The sequence below is a fragment of the Heliangelus exortis genome, chromosome 12 (genome assembly GCF_036169615.1).
Source record: "Heliangelus exortis chromosome 12, bHelExo1.hap1, whole genome shotgun sequence".
Lineage (NCBI taxonomy): Eukaryota > Metazoa > Chordata > Aves > Apodiformes > Trochilidae > Heliangelus > Heliangelus exortis.
Genome location: NC_092433.1, coordinates 20,711,308 through 20,730,993, shown reverse-complemented (window position 1 = coordinate 20,730,993; position 19,686 = coordinate 20,711,308). Strand labels below are relative to the sequence as shown.

The 19,686-nt window shown below is 45.7% G+C and overlaps 1 protein-coding gene across 1 annotated transcript in view; it reads left to right on the top strand.

Moving 5' to 3' along the window:
* RAD18 (RAD18 E3 ubiquitin protein ligase) overlaps window positions 1–11,459 on the top strand; it is a 35,222-nt gene extending 23,763 nt beyond the window's left edge. The window contains exons 12-13 of the mRNA XM_071756385.1: window positions 8,987–9,049; window positions 11,240–11,459. Of these exons, the coding sequence (XP_071612486.1) occupies window positions 8,987–9,049; window positions 11,240–11,342 (166 nt within the window). The 3' untranslated portion in view covers window positions 11,343–11,459. The remainder of the gene's footprint in view (window positions 1–8,986; window positions 9,050–11,239) is intronic.
* Window positions 11,460–19,686: the final 8,227 nt, after the last annotated feature.

Here is a 19,686-nt window from a genome sequence, read left to right as displayed (position 1 = left end):
GTTTGTGGAAGCAGGAAAACATTTGGTGTTTCTCTTTCACTGCATCATCTTCCCTTCTGTTTGAGGTTTTATGTAGAGAGATGGAAAACTGATAAAGTCTGAGTCTTTTAATAGCTCTTTTGAGTACTGCTGTAAGAAATAGAGTTAAAATGACCTGTTACTTGCAGTCAGTGGTAGAGTGCCACTGAACCTTGAAGTGCAGACAGTAATTTACTTTTCTTTCTTCATGCATTTAGTTTTGCTTCTTGAAATTGCCTTATTTGCTTTCAGAAAATGAAGGATCAAGGTAGGCTTTATAAATAATGTAAGATTTTGTGCTTTTGATAGTTCAATAGCAATTTTAGTGGAGGGACGTTCAGCTATTATTGCTGGTAAGATTTATTTAGTTTTTGAAGGTGGGTTGTATCTGTTTAAGATATTTACTTCATGGATCATAATTTGCTATCTACGAGTGATCCATTGTCAAAGATGACAGCAGTGAGCACGTAGATAAATATCCTATTGCAATACTCATTGCTGGGCCTCCAGTTTCTGGAGGAAAGGTGAAAAAGTCATTGAAAGCAATTACAGAATAATTGTTTTTTGTTATGTCTCTAAAAGCAAGAGAGTTAATCCTGGTAATAATCTTGATCCCTTGTTGAGGACAGAGATGAGGGGTGAGGGCACCTTTTGCAGGTCTGCATTGCTGGGGAGAAAAAAGCTTCCCATGTATAAAGTGAGAGATAATCAGAGGAAGCAGCTGAAGGTCTGAGCCAGGAGTAACATTTCTTAATTTTCTCACTCAATACACCCATAGTATATGCCTTTTTCTCCTCTTTCTACAAATATTATGAATGCCATAGTGCTTGGCTTCATAATGGTTTATTTAAAGGGCAATTTAGTTTTTGAAAAGTATAGCAGAAACAAAATTTTCTACATTAATTTGGTTTAAAGATGTTGCCTTTCACAGAGGTAAATACTAAATGGTGAATGAAAGCCTAGGAGGACATAGGGAAGAGATCAGCTGGGGTTTAGAGACCATAAAATGTTAAATTACTTTGTTTTTATATGGTTTATATGGTTTTGCTGCCTGTTTCCATTAACTTGAACTAAATGGGAACATGTAGTAAATACTTGTCTGTGAGCAGAGAGATGCTGCCTGGGCAGATCACTTACCTGGAGGCAGGAAGCCCCTTGGGTGCTCTTTCAGAATATGATTACACTTTTGTTTGGCTTTTTTGTTTGTTTGTTTGTTGGTTTCTCTTTGTTTCTCTTTCAGAATATGGTTACACTTTTGGCTTTTTTTTTTCGTTTGTTTTCCTCTGTTTCTCTTTCAGAATATGGTTACATTTTCGTTTGGCTTTTTTTGTTTTGTTTTGTTTTATTTCTCTTCCAGAATATGGTTAAATTTGTGCTTGCCCTCAGAGCTGTGCTGTGCAGCATCCCTGTGTTCCCCTCCATCTGCCCCTTCCCCTCCTCCCTGTAGGTCTGGTTCTGCCCCAGTGCTGCACTCAGGTTGGTAAGGGCAGTGTGTCTCTGTCTTTCCTGTTCATGTGTAACACACCTATGAAGCAGTTCTAAGCTCCTCAGGATGTCATGGAAATGGGGACACTTCTTCCTTCCCTGTGATGCTGGTAACTGTTACCTTGCTAATTTCTTTGCTTTTAAAATAGGGTCCAGTGCCCTGGACATTGGTGAGATCCCCTTGAGCCTTTTCATCTGAGGACTGATCAGGCCCATCTCCCTCAGCCTCTGCTCTGACATCCCCCAGGATGGTCAGGATGGGCTCTGTGTGCTGAGCAGTGGCTCCCAGGACTTGCCAGGGGGTCCCAGTCCCAGCCCTGCAGCTGCCTGGCTTTGGTGTGTCCCTGGGAGCTGGGGCAGGACCAAGCTAGAGGGAGCTAGAGGTGGAGCAAGAGCTCAAAGCCCTAAACTGGAGGGGGAGATGCATTTCCTGCAGATTCCTGCACTGCTCTGGGTTGTCACCAGCCCTTCTTGCTCTGCTCCTGGGGATCTGAATGGTGATCTGGGCCAGGGAACACAACTCTTCAGCTCAGAAAGCACTGTTCCACAGACTGGTTTTGTGTCCCTGCAGCCTCAGAGCATCCCAAGGTCAGGTTTGTGCAGGGCAGAAGCTCTCCCCCAGGGTGAAGCAGGGCCAGCTCTCCTGGATTTGCACACCATGTCACATCTGGCAGGTGTGGAGATGATGGATGGACCTGCTCCATCCTCACCCTGCCTGCTGGTGTGCTGCCCTAGGGCTCTGATTCTTATTGTAGTTCCACAGAATAAATCCCTCCAGCTTGGCTCTTCATCCAGAGTTTAAACAAGGTGTTCCTGTTCTTCCCTATTTTACTTAATTTATAATTTTTATTGCAAATAAACCTTTTGGCATTAAGAACCCTGGAAAATTTGGAATTTTAATCTTACAGAGTGAGTTCTTGGGTGGCAGAAAGGGCTTGTATTAGCTCATCTGAGGGATCATTAAGTTCTGTCCCTCTGCCAGCCTGGTGTGTGGATGACATTACAAGTGATTCTCCCCGTGGCCCCTGACATGACAGTTAAACTTTGATTCTTCACCTTTTCCTCTCTGCAGGATTGTGTGTATCAGCTGCCAGACTGGGTGGATGTGTGTCTAAAAAAAATTGTGAGGATGTTTTGCTGCAGGGTATTAGCATGTGGCACTTACTAATGAGCTGAGAGTGCTTTCATGAACCAAGCTGGCAGATTTTGTTGGAAACTGTGCATTTGTTTGCATTATGTCTGGCTGAAGGCAGAACTGTTTATTTCTTCTTTTTATGCATTCACTCTTTCCAAGTGAAATATTTCCCTAGACTTCTTGAATCACCCAGAGAATCTCTTGGTTGTACAGAGCTGTGGGTATGCACCACGGATACCTGCAGCTTCTTTCAATAAAACATCCTTAATAGCTCCCTGAGGTTTACTCTTAAATAAAGCTCCTGTGGAACAGGAACAGAACTGCACACAATTGTTTTTTCAGAATCCCTCTGGAAGTTTCTCTTCCCTTTTGCCCTGCTCTGTATGTGTGGTGTGAGTTTTTAATTATTTTTTTTTTTAATATAGGGCAGTTTATTTAACCTTAAAAGCTCTCTTCTGCACTGAGCAACAGGTTTAACCAAGTAGTGGGGTTTTTTTTGGTTGGTTGCTTGTTTTTTTGCCTCTCTCTTTCCCCTCACACTGGGTGTTAAACTCACCTGCTGGGCAGTCAGGCTCTGGAGTGCCTTAGGGCTTTATTCAGGTTCTCAGCCTTGCCATCCAGACCCCTGGTTTTATACTCTGCTCAAGAAGAGGGGAAACCACCAATAATAATTCAGAGGAAGCATAGCTGGAGTGCCACCTGATGCCTGGTGGGGCAGGGAGGGCTCTGCTCCTTTGCCCCGTGTCCTGGTGCCAAACCATCCCTTTCTGAAAAACATTCCTCTGCATTTCCCTCTCCCTTCTAGGAAACCAAACGTCATGGTAGGCCTCACATCCTCTCCAAATACAGAATTAAATGAGCTTTTTGCCTTTCCTGTTTCTGTTCCTGACAGCTGCTCTGATGTCCCTGTGCAGTACCTGGGGATGGGCTTTGCCAGGTCTGGAGCCCAGCTCTGGGCTGCACAGCCCCTGCTCCAAGGATGCTGCTTGCACAGTTCTGGAATGATCAAAATGGACCTGAATTATGGCCAGGTTTTCAGGCAGTGTCAAAAGTAGGTGTAGCCATGTACATCTCTGCCGTGGAGTTTATTTTATCACTTTCTGGTTACCATGGAGTTAATGTTTCGTTGATTGTGGTGAAATAAATACAGCAGAACTCAAAAAAAGGAATGATTTAGGTTTTGAGAGTTTAAGTAGCATTGTGCTTTTGTACCAAGTAATGATTTTCTGAGGCTTGTATTTTATTTCTGATAATAAGAGGATATCCTTTGACAAGGGCAAATGCTTTTCATATTGAAATGTCAAAACTTGAAATATATTTGGAAGTTGAAATGTGCGTGCTGTTTTTTTATGAAGAGAACGTTTCTAAATGGAGGGCTGGTGTTATGATGGATTAAAAGAAAATTAAGGTTTTGAATAGCAAATAGAATATAAAAAAAAGCCAAAACAGTCTTGAAGATGGAGAATTGAAATATTTGGTCTTTTAAAAGATGCTGCATGTAAAGGAATTATTCTTTTTTTTCTCCGAAATAAGACCTTCTGTCTTTTGTCAGTGTCATAGCAATATTTACTAGGGGAGCATTTGGTCAATATTAGAAATTCATGCATTGTACAGTAGTCATTGATGTACTGATATTACTCAAAATTTGATAGTTTGAGGAAATGAAAATGTTACATCTGCTGGAAAAATGATACCAGCCACCTGTGGAGGTTGTAGCATTGACCCAAACATGTTTGATCTCTGGGTCTCTCACCAAGAGGAGCAAAAGATTTATAACAGATAAACACCAAAACAAAGCCATGACTTTTGAAGGACAATTTTTCAAAGATAGGAAGTCATACATAAAGCTTCCATAGAACTTTAGTGCTCCACATGAATGGACCCGTTGCATTCTGTTACTTTCTGGGACTGAAGCCAAATTTTATGCAGCTACTTAAGCAACAGGAAAATCTGAAAAGAAATTAAGTGGGACAATGATAAACCAGTCAATGAAGTATGTAGAGGAAGTACTCTATTCAGAAGACTTTATATAATGGGGATAATGTTGCTTTTTAAAAACAAATTATTTATCTTTAAAACTTTGTGTTAGAAGAAGATTTCAGTTCCTGGTGGCTGGAGTGAAAGACTTGCAAGAGTATAGACAGTATCACCTGAGATACCGAGGGCTACACTGAAACCCAGTGTCTTAATTTTTAAATCCTGGTGGAAAAGTGCTGTGTCTGCAGCCTGTTCATCTCTGTGCTGCTGGAAGAGCCCGAGCAGCAGCAGTGTCTGCCAGGTGAGATTGGTGCCCAGGCAAGGGGCCTCAGCTGCAATGAGTGGGGCTTTTTGGCAGTGAGTTTAGGAGCCATCCATCAGCATCTAAGGTCTGGATTTATCTGGTCACTTATCCTTGGGTTTATGTGATTTGTAGAACTTGGACTTCAGTTCAGCAGTGGAAGAAGAGGTAGAGAGAGGGAGCTGTGTTCAGTTATCCTGGAGTTCACTGGATGGCAGCAATCCTCTGAAAACCTCTGAGCAGACATGGGGCTGTCACACAGACTGCTGACAGGATGGGAGGGCTGAAAAAGTTGTGAGAGCTCTTCCCTGGCAGCTGATCCAGCCCGAGCTTAAGGGCAGTGTTGTCCTGATCTCCAGGCTGGCCATCACTGCCACGTGAGAGAAGTGTATGGCAAGGAGCTGATCAGGGGATCACTGCTGTTTTCAGCTCTCCAGTACATTTCTGACTTAATAAATCTTGAGCTTGCTTTGGCTCAGAGATGATGTATATTTCAGTGTGAGATAGGAGTGTTTTATCTTTGATTCTTGGCCTCAAATATGGGTTCATTGTGGAAGGATGATGATACTTCTCTGCTATGTTGTTGATTCATACCTTTCTTCCAAAAACTGAGCTGTAACACATGGGATGGAGCATCCTGAGGCACTCATCCTGCACAGGAACAGCTGATGACCTCAGATGGGTCTGAAGGAAAGGGTCATACATGGCAGAACATCCCTCCCTAGTCCAGAGCCATGGGGTCTGGACATCTCTGAGCCCTGAGAACAGAAGTGAGAGTACACCAGTGCTCCCCAGTGTTTCAGCCTCTGTGTCCCAACTGTTGCCAGCCTTCTGAGGAAAGCAGATGAGGTGGATCCAGCAGATCTTTTCCTTTCCTGAAGGCAGAGCCTCAGGTGTGTGTTCCCAAGCTGCAGAGGAGGCCACACAGCCTGGGAAGAGCCAAGGAAAGCAGTGAAACAGCAGAACCTGTGTAAGGTTTAGTACAGACAAGAGTCCTCCATGGGAGGTCCTGGGGAAGGTCCAAGGCTGGAGAGGAGGTTCTGGGAAGCCAGGGAAGACTTTGTGGTGAGCAGCTAACCTTGGGTGTTAGACAGGACTTAGGGACACTCCAGCAGCAAGCTCATGCTGGTTGTCACAGGCAGGTCAAGGTGAGAAAACTGCTTTCCCTCCCCCCGTGCAACTGGGCATTCACCTTCAAATCACACTGGTAAAATGAGAGAGGCTGCAGTTCCCTTCTGAGCCCAGCACTCGGGAAAGAATGGATGTGCCAGAGCAAAGCACACAGTGCACAGCAAGATGGCCTGGCTAGAGGACACTGCCTGTTCACCATGAAGCCAAGAAGGAACTTAATCTGCCCTAGAATAAACAAATTCAAAGAGACATTTGCTCCTCTCATTTTTAGAACAAGACACATTATTCACACTTACGTCAGCTTTTTTCTCTCTATTTTAAGGTGATGTGGTTTTTTGGGGTTTTTTTGTTTTTGTTTTTTTTTTTTTTAAAAAAAAAAAAAAAAAGAAGGGAAGGGAAGAAGGGAATGGCAATCAAATCCCAATGATGGTCAAGAAAGGAATAGTTCACTCTTGGTTGATTGTGAGTGCTCAGGGGAAACTAATCCTGCAGGGAAGTGAGGCTGAGCTGGGGAGCTGCCCAAGTCACTGGAGCCTCCTCACACCCCATCCCTGCTCTGCCAGCCTGTGGCATCTGGAGCTTCAAGGTTCTGAACTTCAATGGGTTTGCTCTGAAGCTTTAAGTTTCAGAACTTTAATGGGTTTGCTCTGAAGCTTTACTCCTCTGGAACGGAGATGTGAGCACTTAGGTTGGAATGCTGACATTTAATAAAGAGAAGGACAGAAAACCTCTGGTGGAAAATAGTCTTGGATTTGGAGTCTGAATCAAGTCTGAAGCTGTGCTTTGCTTTGCCTGGCCCCAGTGTAGGTAGATATAGCTATGGGGTATTGAGAAGGCAGAAGCCACCGAAGAAATAAACAAAACTATTCTAAATTCTGTGATCTCTTTGGGCCCCCCAGGCTAAAATTTACAGAAACAGCATATGTAACAGGGTAGCTGTTTCTTTTTAGTTAATTTTCTTCACTTTAATCAGTAATCATTCAATCATATCAAAAGCTCAGGAGTCTTCTTCAGGAGGAAAAAAAAGAATTACTTTAAAATATGAATTTAGTTAGTGGTAAAAATTTCTCCTAGTTGAGAATGCTTTTTTTGATAATTGTTTTTTCAGCTATGTCATATTTAAGGAGTTTTTAATTTGCAGACAGTTTTTCTCTCCTACATGTGGAGGCAAGGTGTATAATTCCTTCAACTCAAAATGAAGCAATTGCTCAGTCTTTGTAAAACAAATTGATGTTTTAAGAGGGAAAAGGTGCAGCAACTATTTCATTGAGTGACTGGCTGGGAACAATGGCTTGTTTGAAGAAATTCTGAAACAAAAGGCTTTTTAGCTGCAGTTGGGAAGTCACATCCCTGCAGCCTGGATTTGTAGTTCCATCCATATCTCCCTGGTCTGCCAGTGCAATCATGGCATGAAGGTTAATTTTGGTTCCCTGGGGACTCTGCAGCTGACTGCCCTGCACATCTCCAGCTCTGGGCAATGGTGGTCACTCACTCTGGGACATTTTGTTCTGGGTTTTAAATTTGGTAGGCATAGGCTGTGAGTGACACATGTAAATTATGAACTCACATTATTGCTCTGAGTGGTGGCCAAATCTCTTCACTTTTATTGTTTTGCTTGTGACACAGTTGGTGACAAATGATAATAATGCTGCATTTTTCAGGGCAAAGTAGTACATCATGTTCAGGCATCAAATCTGTTCTTTTTCTGGTTTAGGGGACTAAAAGCTCACAAATAGCCTTGCTTTTCTCCCTTCTCTCCCCCCACCCTCCCTTTTTTTTTTTTTTTTTTTTTTTTTTTTTTTTTTTTTTTTTTTTATGTAGCTAGAACATTAAAGTAGGATTTAGAAATATAATAACAACTCATTCCTTGGGCAGCCAGTTTCAGTTCCGAAAATGAGGTTTTGATGGGCTTATATTTCTGGAGAGTAAAAATAATGCTGGACTTCAAAACTTTTCCCATCCACCACCATTGTTACAGTGTGTTTTGCCAGGTTTTTCACTTCAATATTTCATGTTAAAATTTCCTCCATATGGCACTAGTGCTTTTTGTGTATTCTTGGTACCTTTTTTCTTTTATGACTAGATGGGATGTGTTAGAGCTTTCTCTAATCTAATCTGTGTTGTTCTTCTCCACTGAAATCTGTTGGTGGTTCTATGTTCTGCTCACTTTGATGTGTTTTGAACAAACGTGCAGGGGCTCTGATATCTGTGTATAAAGTTACGGCTTTGGGGATGTAGTTTTACAATTTATGTCTGTGTCCTCTAATAAGCAGGGGATTAGTTTTGCTGTAAAACCTTTAAAGTAAATCCAGGGGAGCTGATGTCCAACTGCTGACCCGAGGTTTACACTAAAATCTCCAAACTGTTTGTGTAACGTGGTTTGTGATGTAATTTCTACAATAAGGCACAGACTGCTGGATGGAGCTGCCAGGCTTCTTTGGTGGAACATAGTTTCCAGAAAAGAGTGTTTTCCAGTTTGTTAGTTGATTCCTGCAACCCTGGGACTTGGCATGTACTTGAGAGCTTTGCAATGGTTCATCTCACGGAACCTGAACATTCAATAGAAATTATTTATCAATAACTGGCCAGAGTATTGTGTTCACTTAATGCAGATTTTATTGAGATTTGGCAAAGTTTTTTTATTTACAATACAGGCAGAAAACATCTTTGTAGTTAAGTTTTTCCCCCTTGATTTCTGACAAGAACAGAGAGAACTGTCTTGCATGTTCAATAACAAAAAGAGACCCAGTAATAACTCCAAAAATTCTGTGAGATCCAGAGCTTCCTGGGCTGTGTTGTTGGTTGAAACCACTTCTCCTTGGCAGCACTGTGTGGAGGAGTCTCTCACCTAGGGATTCCACAGCCCTTGCTAAGCAGGGCCCTACTTTGCTGTAGGTGTTGCTACAATAATTTACACCTGCTTTATTTTCCCCTTTCAGCTCCAGTTCAGACATTCTGAGAGATCTGCAAGGGGCTGAGGCATGTTCAGCATCCTCTGACAAGTAAGTAGAATATATGAGTGGAAAAGTCTTTGTGACTGGTGTAGATCAGTAGTTTCCAGGTTGTGGAATCCTGTGCATTTTCTGTGTGCTACAGTGGTAATAATTAAAATTTGAATGTCCTGTCCACTTTGGCAGTTGATCCTGGGGCATGATGAGAACCACATTGCTTTTAATTCTCTTAGGCTGCTTCTGATTCTCTATTGCCCATTACATACATTTGTGGTCAATAGATTGTGACAGCTCTGAAAGTCCATGATTGATGGCAGAGGTAACATTGGAAACTCTTAAAACATGTCTGTAGATAATCTAATGGATTTTAAGGAGCTTTAATGGAAGCACTGAGGAGGCCTTGGTTAGGGTGGTGTCAGGGGTCAGTGTTGGAGCAGGAAAACAAAGTAATCATGAAGCCTTTCTTGTAGAGAGCAGCATCACTTGGGAGGGTGAGTGGTGTTTGCTGGATGGACACCCACAAACACTCTTCCTTTTGTAGTACCTGCTGCTCCTTGAGACAGAGAGTAAAGTGTAAACTACCTGGTGGTACAGACTGCAGATGCCAGTCCCTGGTGATCATCCCCTGGGGCTGCTGTACAGCTGCCTTCACAGATGTTTATTGATGTGTGACCCTGATAAACTGGGGTCAGGGATCAGCTGGAGCCTTGGCAACCACCTCACTGCCTAACTATCAGGCCCATCATATCTTGGCTATTTTTCAGTGATTTGGATCACAAGGAGCTGGGCTCCTGAATAAAAGCCAGTCCATAAGGATTTGTAGCTATGAACTGTGATGAGGACAGGAAAGGAGGAACTGTGGCTACCAGAGCTGGAGGGCTCACAAGCCAAGGAGTCAGCCAGCAGCTCCCTGCCTTGTCTTCTTTAGAGACTTGAGGCATGAAAATGCACAGCACAGGATGGACCAAAAGGGAGTCTCTCCCTTCTGTCTTCTGTCTGGAGAGGCATCAGAGACATGAGTGGAGAAGCTGAGACAAGGGAGAGCTGCCCCTGCCAGCTGCAGCAGAGCTGTTCTCATGCATGTGCCTCTGCCCTTGGCAGTGCACCCCTGATGGAGCTGCTGCTGCTCTCCCTGGATGAGAAAACCTCCTTGATACAAAAATAAGATAAAGGGGGGGGTCTGACTTACCCAGGTGCTAACATTTGCACGTTGCTGCAGAAGGTCAAGGATGTTTGCTTTGTGTTTTTAATGCTGATGGCACTATGCCATGCCATGCCACCATGCATCAAAGCCTAGTGCTTAATGGCCTCCAATGCAGGAGCTCTGTTTCCATCCTGGTGCTGAGCAGAGCTCAGAAATCCAAGTTGTTCTTTTCATGTCTTTGTATCTTGTGGCAGTCAGCAGAGACTTTGGCATTTCATAGCTTTCCCTTGTTGTTTTCAGTTGTGAATTCCCAGTTTAAGCCAAGTGAATAGTCCCTGCAGGAAGGATTCATCCTAGCAAACGATAAATAGAGAGTGCATTTATAAGGAATGTTTAGCTAGTAATAGCTATTGATGGATGAGCAGTGCCTTTCATGTCAACACTACATGGAATTTTAAGCTCCAGGGCTGAATGATGGAAATTAGCCACTTCATTTAAATGTGGCTAGTTTAATGTTTTGTTTTGGTTTTTTTCTTTAAAATTAATTCTGACTAAAAAGAAAACACTTATTTGAGTTTCCAGTGGAAAATTCTTTGCCCATACATGAGAAGAGTGCCTGGTGAAGAGCCTGTTTGAAGATGGGATCCCACAAGTTTTCCTTCTTGGGTAACCATGGCCAGAGCCCCTCACCCTTTCACTCAGTGGCTGGGAGGATGACTCTGTTTCAAGCTGACCTTTTCTGATATGACATGGTCCTGGCTTTGTCACCACCAGGTGCTCTTCTCCTTTATGGACAAGGAACTGAAGGGTTGCTGCTGCTCCTTCTTCTTCCGAAGTGTTCCCTGGTGACAGGCACAGAGGCACCACCACTGCCAGTCCCTGTGGGCTCAGGATGGTTCCTGGGGGCTGCCATCTCCTCTGGACAGGAGCACAGGGCAGTTTTCTTTTCACCATTACCAGTACCACACAGGTGTGTGTGTGCCCACACACTGCTCATAGTGCTTTCAGACAGGCTGCAGGATTTGCTGTGTTTAGATGAGCTTCAAAGCAATATTTAATATTTTCCTCTTTTTTTTTTTCTTTCTTTTTCTTTCCAGCATCAGTCTTCTAGGTCTGAGAATTAACAAAAGAAAATCACGTCGGCTCCAAATTCCAGAAAAGGATCAACTGCTTCCCAAGAGCAAGAGGAAGAAGAGTTAGTGCTGCAGTGGTGGAAGGCTCCAGCCCTGCAGAAGGATTGTCCCTGGGAAATGCTTCTTGGCTTGTCCCAGTTTGCAGTGTATCTGGGTACTAAATAAAATGCTGATTTTTCACATAGCTGTCAGTCAGACTGCCTTGAACCAATCTGAACCCCCCTGAGAGGGGGCACAAGGTGCAGGGTCCTGGAGCTGGCAGAGGGATGGGGTCTGCCCGGTGCTGCAGGACCTGCTGTGTCCTGCAAAAACTCCCTCTGCCCCCTTGGGAGCAATTATGAGGCTGGTTTTGGGGGGTCAGGCAGATCCTGATGCCCATTACCTGGCTCAGCCCAGGGACAGGGTGCACTTCTCTTCTGCAGGACTATGTCTGTGTAAACTCCCTCACAAATATTTTTATTATTTCACTTTTAAGTCATTCCATTTTTTGCCAGGTTGCTGGAACAACAAAGTATTCTAGGTTTAAAGTAAGTATTGACATCAAGAGGTCTTGCCTTGCTTAGCAGATGGAGTTCTGTAATGAAGTAAAGCAATGCAAGAATATCAAAGTAAACCTGAACAACAGGGTGTGTTTTAAAAAATAACAGCTTGTCAGCAAAGTACTCAAATTGTTCTTAGAGAAGCCCCAAAGCTGCTGTCATAGCCATTCATGGGCAGCTGTGTCTTTTGGCTTTAAGCTGTAGCTGTAATTGGGACTGGACTTCTTGCTCTCAAAACTGTTAAAGATGAGGTAGCTCTTCAAGAGTGTTTTTTGTTAGAATGGGGTAAATGTGGGGTGAATCTAACCTGTAATAATTCCATTGAGGTAAATAAATGCAGAGGAAAAGCAGGAAACTCTTTGTTTTAGTAAAAGCTAAACTTTTGCATGAGAGTAATTATTGACTTCTGCTTTTAGATCTGCTTTTAACCACAGCAATTAATAGAAGACAGATTTAAATCTTGTGCAGTTAGCCAGAGAAGAGTAAAAATGTTTGGGTGTGTTATGGCCAGTGTGTTTGACACTCATGGCATGTAGACCAGTTTACATCAGCTGCTGAGCATCCCTTGGAGGGTTTTATTATTATGTTTAATTCTATTTAAGTTAGCACCACTTTGTGTTCTCTGCTGTGGTCATGATACCCACAGTCACACACAGAAAATAGCTGAGTTAAGTTTGTTGTTAGTAACTACTGATGTGAGATGAAAATGTATTTCAGTACTCAATAAGGAGAAATAGTCTAATTTATTAAGTATGGGCTAGAAAGGACTTGGCAAAAAAAATCAGTACAGAAGTTGTATAAAACGCTATGAATTGTGAGGTGCTCACTGTGTGGGAATTGGTGCTGAGGAGCCCCTCTGAGCTTTGCCCTCCAGAGCAGAGCAAGGTGGGAAACTCCTCCTGGGGCTGGGGAGGCTCTTGGGAGCCCCCAGGTCCTCCCTTGTTGGGGTGTTCATTGCTCTGTCTGCAAAAAACCATCATTCCTTTCAGTCTGTGGTTTAGTGAATCCCAGCCAGTGTTAGCTCTGCCTGCTGGGACTGATGTGGAGCCTAATTTGTATTTTCTGAACGGTGACCTTTCTGTTCATCTATTAGAAACTGGTCTGGGTTTGCACTGGGGGTTTTGTGCCTGCTAGAATATAGCTCAGAAAAAGGAAACTGTGAAGCCCACCCTCCTTCCAAACCAGCTCAAAAGGTTCATTTAGCAGGAAAAAAAAAACAAAACCCACTTCAGGCATTTAATTTTTTTTTTTTTTTCTGAAGTTTGACCTTTTCAGTAACACCCAGAAGGTTTGGGAGCCTAAATGCCAGCACCACTGGCATTTAGCACCACTGATACCAGGCAGTGCAGGCAGAAACAGCCTTAACTATTCCCCCCTTGGCTGCTGGCAGGGACTGTCAGTGCCTGGGGACAGGGTTGGGGACAGGGCTGGGGACAGGAGTGGCTGTGTTTGCTGCCATGCCCTGCAGTGGGCACAGAGCTGCCTGGCTCCTCTCCAATGGAAACTCTGAATCTGCTGGGGCTCTGGGGACCCCCTGGTGCCAGCAGCTCCTCTGAAACTCTCTGGGGATGTCACTGGTGGCTTCCAGCCTCTGGCACAGCAGCTACACACCCACCTGTACTGAATCAGCCTCTGGTTTGGGAAGGGTTTGCAGTTCTGCAGGGAGAAACAAACACCCAGACAGGAGCAGTGGTGTCTGAGCAGCTGCCTCTGGGAGGACAAATTCTGCCCAAGTGCAGCCAGTGAGCTGCTGGGTTTGCTGCTAACCCTGGGACTCACCCAGGGATGGGGTAACGAGCTCCTCCTGGATAGTGTGAGAGCTGGGACTGATGGGTGACAAAAGGAACGTCTTTGTTTTCCTGTACTGTTTGTTCTGTCTGTCCCTCCCAGGACAGAGCTGGGTTGGCACTGGTGGGGTCAGCACTGGGAAGGGGGCTGAGGGGCAAGGGGTGCTTGTCAGCTCTCTGAAGGAGCTTGAAGCCTCACTTCTCAGGGACACAGATCTGGTTCTTGGAAAAATCTTCACATCTTTCATTGAGTCACATTTTTATTGATGGCAATTTTAAAGGTTGATACTTCCAGCAAATAATAATGACACTGCCAACAGGAAAAACTCTGCACGAAGTTGTGTGAAGGCAGATGCATGAGGAAAGCTGAACTGCAAAGCAAAACAAAGAACATCTGGAAGGTTTTAAGAGGAGAAATTAAATTTTCAGGCCATAGGAAGAAGGCGATAAGGTTTTTGCTGGATAACAGCAAAGGTCTCCAGCTACAGCAGAGTCACCTGGATTTACTGTACCAATAAGTAACCAAAGCTACTGTTCCTAGGTGAGGAATGCTGCTTATAGGCACAGGAGCCCTGAGGAATCTTCCCTTTCAAACTGGAGTGTGAGATTAAATGAGCTAATTGACAGCTGGTTTCTTAATTTTACCTTGTGATTTCTTCCTGCTGCCAAGTGTGTTTTATGTGTGCTGGCTGAAGATGAGCAGCTGTGTAACACTCCACTCCATGGTTATAAATCACTCCAATGGGTCTGCACTAAACCAGAGGCAGAGTTTCAGTGTTCAGCCCGGGCTGTGGGATTGAGATGGAGTTTTTTTTGCCTTCACACACATGGAAGTCATCGTGGTTGGAGGTGTTGGGTCCTGAGGAGGATCTTCCCCTCTGCCATCACCCAGCGAGGGACCTGCAGCATCCCCACCACTGGGAATGGTGGCATGGGACCACAGGGAAGTCACTGCACAGCCCTGACACTTCAGAGGTAAAATAAAATATTTCCCTGTCCTGGGGGGTTGGTGGTGGCAGGGGCTGCGTGGGAACCTCTTGTACAGGAGTGGAGAGAGCTGCAGTCTTAAAGCAGCATAACTAAAAATTGTATTTCCCTCAAAAGGTGCAGAGCTGCCCGGCCACCCCCCTGCACACTGCAATCCCTGCCTCCCCTCTAACCCTTTATAAAAGCCTTTTACCATCTTTTTTGTTTTTTCAAATAATTGCATTAAAAATGCACCTCTTGATTGTAATGGACATCTCTGGTGAAGGGCCTCTGAGCTGGACCCAGTGGCTGCAGCTCCCTGGGGTGATGGGGAACTGCTGAAGCCCTGGTGAGCTGGAGCTGGGGGTGGGAGGGATGCAGGGCTGCATCCAGAAGGCTTTGGGAACGCTGGCTCCAGGCAGAAAATCCTCTCAGGAGGAAATTAATTTAGTCACGGAGCAGTCCTTCAGGCCAGGGCAGGAGGGTAAAACTTGAAACAAAATAATCACAGAGACAGTAAAAATGTACACCCCCCCCCCCCAAGCATCCCTGGGAAAAGGCAGTGATTCCTGGGAACTGCTCCTGCTCCCTGTCCCCCTCTGAAGGGCAAGAGCTGGGGTGTGGGGTTTGGGTTGGGGGGAGTTACTGGGTCTGGTGAGGGGGAGTTTGACAAGCAGGTTGTTTTCCTCGGGCAGGAATGTCTCTGGAAACAGAAGGAATCCCCCAGGCTGGGACATTCCTGGCTGCTGTCCCAGGGCAGTTCCGTGCCCCGGAGAGGCCGATGGCAGCCAGGGCTGTGGTTGGGACCCCTCCAGCTCAGGCTGCCCAGGAACACAGGGATGTGGCAGCTGAGCTACTGGAGCAGGGTGAAGGGGTTATTCCAATATTGCTCTTGGCCCCAGGACCTTAGTGTTTTGGAGGAAATGATAAGGAATTGACTCTGTCACGGTGGCTCCAGAACCAAGCTCATCCCTGTGGTGGGTGGATGGGAGCACCCAGGGCTGGGCTGGGAGGGCTGGGAGGGGTGCACTGGGGGGCAGGGTGTCTGGGCTCTGATGTCCTGTGTCAGAAATGATAGAATAGCAGCTGTGGATACTTCAGAGTCTAAACAAGATTAAAACCGAAACAAAACGGTTCAATTTTCTGAAAACTGGCATGGGGGTGGGTGATTGGAACTTTTTCCACCTCAGCTTTTGTCACAGGTGAAAATTGCTTTCCCAGTTCATGAAAGCTTTTGCAGAAAGTATTTGCTTTCTTTAACTAATGAGCCTGAGCAGGACCTTCAGGGTTATGGGAGCAGCCTGGATTACAGGATCAGTGTGACCCACAGCCTGCTCAAGTTCCAACAGTTTTAAGCTGATAGATTTGAGGAGTGTTTCTGCTCCATCCCCTGGGCAACCAGCCCTGGAGCAGGAGATGCAATCCTCTGAGCAAAAGGCAGGGGACGGGCAGAGGCTCTGCTGGGGACTCAGTGCTGCAGCAGGGATGGTGCTGAACATGGAGATGGGTGCTGCTTTAATGCCAACAAATTCAGGCTCTTTTTCAAGACTTTATCTACAAAACTTGAATGAGCATGAGTTGGGGTTCTGCATGGTGAGAAGCAGGAGGCCACTGGTTTGAAGTAGAGGATTTCTTTGGAGGAAATTATTTGAATCCCATGAACCTTACAGTGTAAAAGGATCCTAAAACTGAGTAAGCTCAGTGTTCCTAGACAAACAAAGCAGATAAAAGAAGCAACGGTCCTGAAACGTGGCATAAACTCACGTGAATTCTCTTTCTGTATTGCAAATGTTTCTAAAGCTTGAGACTGCAGCATCCAAGTTATTCCTCCCTCACTTCCTTGTGTGCAGGCCAGCTTTTCTGGCTCTTCCTTCCCTCCCAGCAATACTTTGATGATGAAGTTTCCAAAACAAAACCCCAGCGATGGGAGCAGCTCTGTGCAGAGCCCCAGCCCGGGTGCTGGAGGAGCAGCAGTGCCTGGAGTGACAGGGGCTTTGGCTCTGCTTTTAAATGACTTTGTTTGCTACATTCAATCTGAGAACAAGTTTTTGGTTTGGTTTTGCTTGTTTGTTTGTTTTTAGCTAGCGAAAAGCAATCCCAAGAGCATGGTTTAGGCACTCAGATGATGTGACTGGTGGTGTAGGAGTGTAGCAGCATTTCACCTGAGGATGGGTGGCACTGCAGTGTTACCACTAATCACCAAACTCATTAACACAGTGAATTTTTTAATGTCTCTGGTACCAAATAATTTTGTGCACCACTTGCCTCCTCATGTTTTGTCTCCAAAGACTTGTTGACTTCAGTATGGTTCATTCCCCAATATTTACTCTCAGTGTTCATTCCCCTGAAAACCAGCACACCACATAGTTGGCTCTGTGGGAATGCTGCCTCACACCTGAGGATTTACTCAGGTAAATCCTCAGTGAAGAAGCACAGCGAGGCACTCCTCATTCTGTCTCTACCTTTAGTATATTCCCAAGCCTCATCTAAAGCCCATGCAAAGCACTGACATGCTTTTTTCCAGGTCAGGTGTGCATGGGACTGCTCAGCTCTGTAGTTTTTGTGAACTGATCAAAATTGGCCTTTTTGCAGGAGGTGAGGACTAGGAAAAAATTCTAGGACAAAGTGAATTTCCCATGCAGAAGCAGCCAGACCAAATATCTGACTTTCTAGTTTGTAATGCCTGCTACGGGCCTTACTTGAGAGTTCACGAGTGGCTGCAGCTCCATCTGCAAAGCACTGGTCTGGACTTGAAGTTTTGCCAGACCTCTTGTATCATGGGGGCTGTAAAGTTGGGATTCAAGAGAGCTATTGGAAAAACAGCTATTTCAGTTGCAGCAGTAAACTGAAATGCAATTAAATTTAGCTTTATGTAGCATTTGTGCTTTTGATTATTCCAAAGCATGTATTTTTAAAATGAAAATGTTTCCAACCCTATGGCATCATTAAATCTGGAAGGACCTGGGGGTGGCTCAGACCCTTTCATTCTCATGAGATTCTTCACTTAAGAATCATGTGTGTGTTTGTGTTTTATTTGCAAGGCAGCTGCATCTTGGAACAAGGAGCAAGGGGCTGAGCAGGGCCCAGCAGCATCTCCCCCAGCTGAGGGTCCTCCAGCACCTCCTGGTGCAGGCACATGAGTGCAGGGAATGGCACCAGGAGCTGGGTGTTGGCCCAAGCCCCCAGGGGGTGGGTTTAGGTGGGACATTGTGCAATGCCAGCTCCCCTTGCTCTTCCTGCTACAGACAAAGGGAATGGCAAGGAAAACCTTACAGCAGGATCCCTCCACCCGACCGTGAGCATCCCAAGGTCAGTGGGGTGAGCAGTGTGGTGCCCAGTGTGGGTTTGGGGCTGCTTCCCCACCACTGCCATGCCCAGGGCTGTGCCAGCACAGCAGCAACCTTTTATTTCAACAAGTGCCTCTTTACTGAGCCCCTTGGGGGATGTCATACTTGGTGATTTATGTCAGAAAACAGACAGATGGGTGGGATGATGAATCTTTGGCTCTCACGCCTCTGTGGAGGGAAATCTCCAGTGGTGAAGCTCCCAGTGGCAAACCCAATGTGGTTCCTCTGCTGCAGGCACACAGCAGGCACTGACCCCATGCAGTTAACAGCAAAAACATTTTAATTCTGCACAGTGACAGTGTTGTTGTCTCCCTGGGTTGGGAGCCTGACCTTGGGAGCCAGTGCTGGGGGCTGCAGCCACCCGGATGGGCAGGATCCAGGCCCCTGTGGCAAGGGGACACGGTCACTGTCATCCTGGTGGGCTGTGGCACAGGGCAGAGCTGCTCATCAGTGCTGTCATTAATTGCTAAATTAACATTTATAGGCACAGCGAAGTAAATCCTTATGGCAGCTGGCAGTAACAGGGAGTTTGTTTTGACTGGACTTAGTGGTTTAGGGATCTGGTTGGAAATTTTCCTTGGCAAAAGAGTGAGAAAAAGAGACTGAGCAAGGGGAGGCTGAATAGTGAGTTTTCTGCTTAGTGCCTCCTTTGCTCTCTGTGCCCCAGGCACGACTGGGTCACCCTCCATAGCAGTGCTCATGGCCTGTGCCCCATGCAGGAACTCTGGAAAGGTCTGGAGAGGCAAAAAGGTGTCCTTGGTGGGAACCTGGACAAGCTCCTGTGGTTCCTGCACAGACCTGGGCTCCAAGGGGAGATGTTTCCGTGCAGGGTGTGGAGACAGCAGTGATGACCAGGGTGTTCTGGGACCCTGAGGCCGCTCTCCTAGAGCTTGTTTGTTGAAGTGATGATCTCTGAGGGTCTTGCCCTCACCCTGGCATCAGGGCCAGCACTGGGATGCTGTCAGAGGCTGATGGCCAAAGCCAGAGCCAGGCAGTGATGAAGGTGATGTTGCTGGGACCAGCCTCGTAGCACCAGGGCATGAGATGGCCTGGGGCTGGCAGTGGGGCAGGAACCTGCTTTAGGGTCTAACCTGCTTTTAGGGTTACTGAACTTGTTTTCTACCAAAGAGGTTTCTTTTTATTGCTCCCATACAGTGAGTCTTCTGGGCATACTAACCCAAACAAGTTATCTGCCAGACTTCAGCAGCCAAAACCAGGGTCATTGATGAGAAAATGCACAGGGGAGTCAGATATTGCACAACTGGTGAGGTCGATGCCAAACCCCAGTGAATGATTTCTGTTTTCAAGCTGCCCAGGAGAGAAACTCTGTGTGGATGGGGATGCTGTTGGTCCCAGTGTCTCTGGGCTTGCCTTTCTGGCTGGGCCGTGGGAGCACTTTGGCTGTTTTGGTAAGTAGCAAAGCAGCTGAAGCTCCAGATGAAGCTCTGGCTAAAGCTTGTCCAGCCACAGATCTGAGGGCAATGGCTGCTGGGGAGGAGACAGGAGAGTGATGGCCCTGGGGACCACATACACTGAGAGCAGTGTGAAGAGGGTGCCTGGCTGTCCTTCCAAGAAAGAGGGGAGATGCTCCCTCATTCTGCTCTGGATATGGGGCTGGTTTAACCATCCACTGGCCCCTGGATCCTCTCTGCTGCCAGCCAGGCAGGGAGGACCCTGCATCTGTGAGCAGGATGTGAGCAAAGAGCCCAGGCTCAGCCAAGATGCTGAGAGTAAAGCTAATTAAAACCTTCCGTGGCTTAGCCTTCTAATCC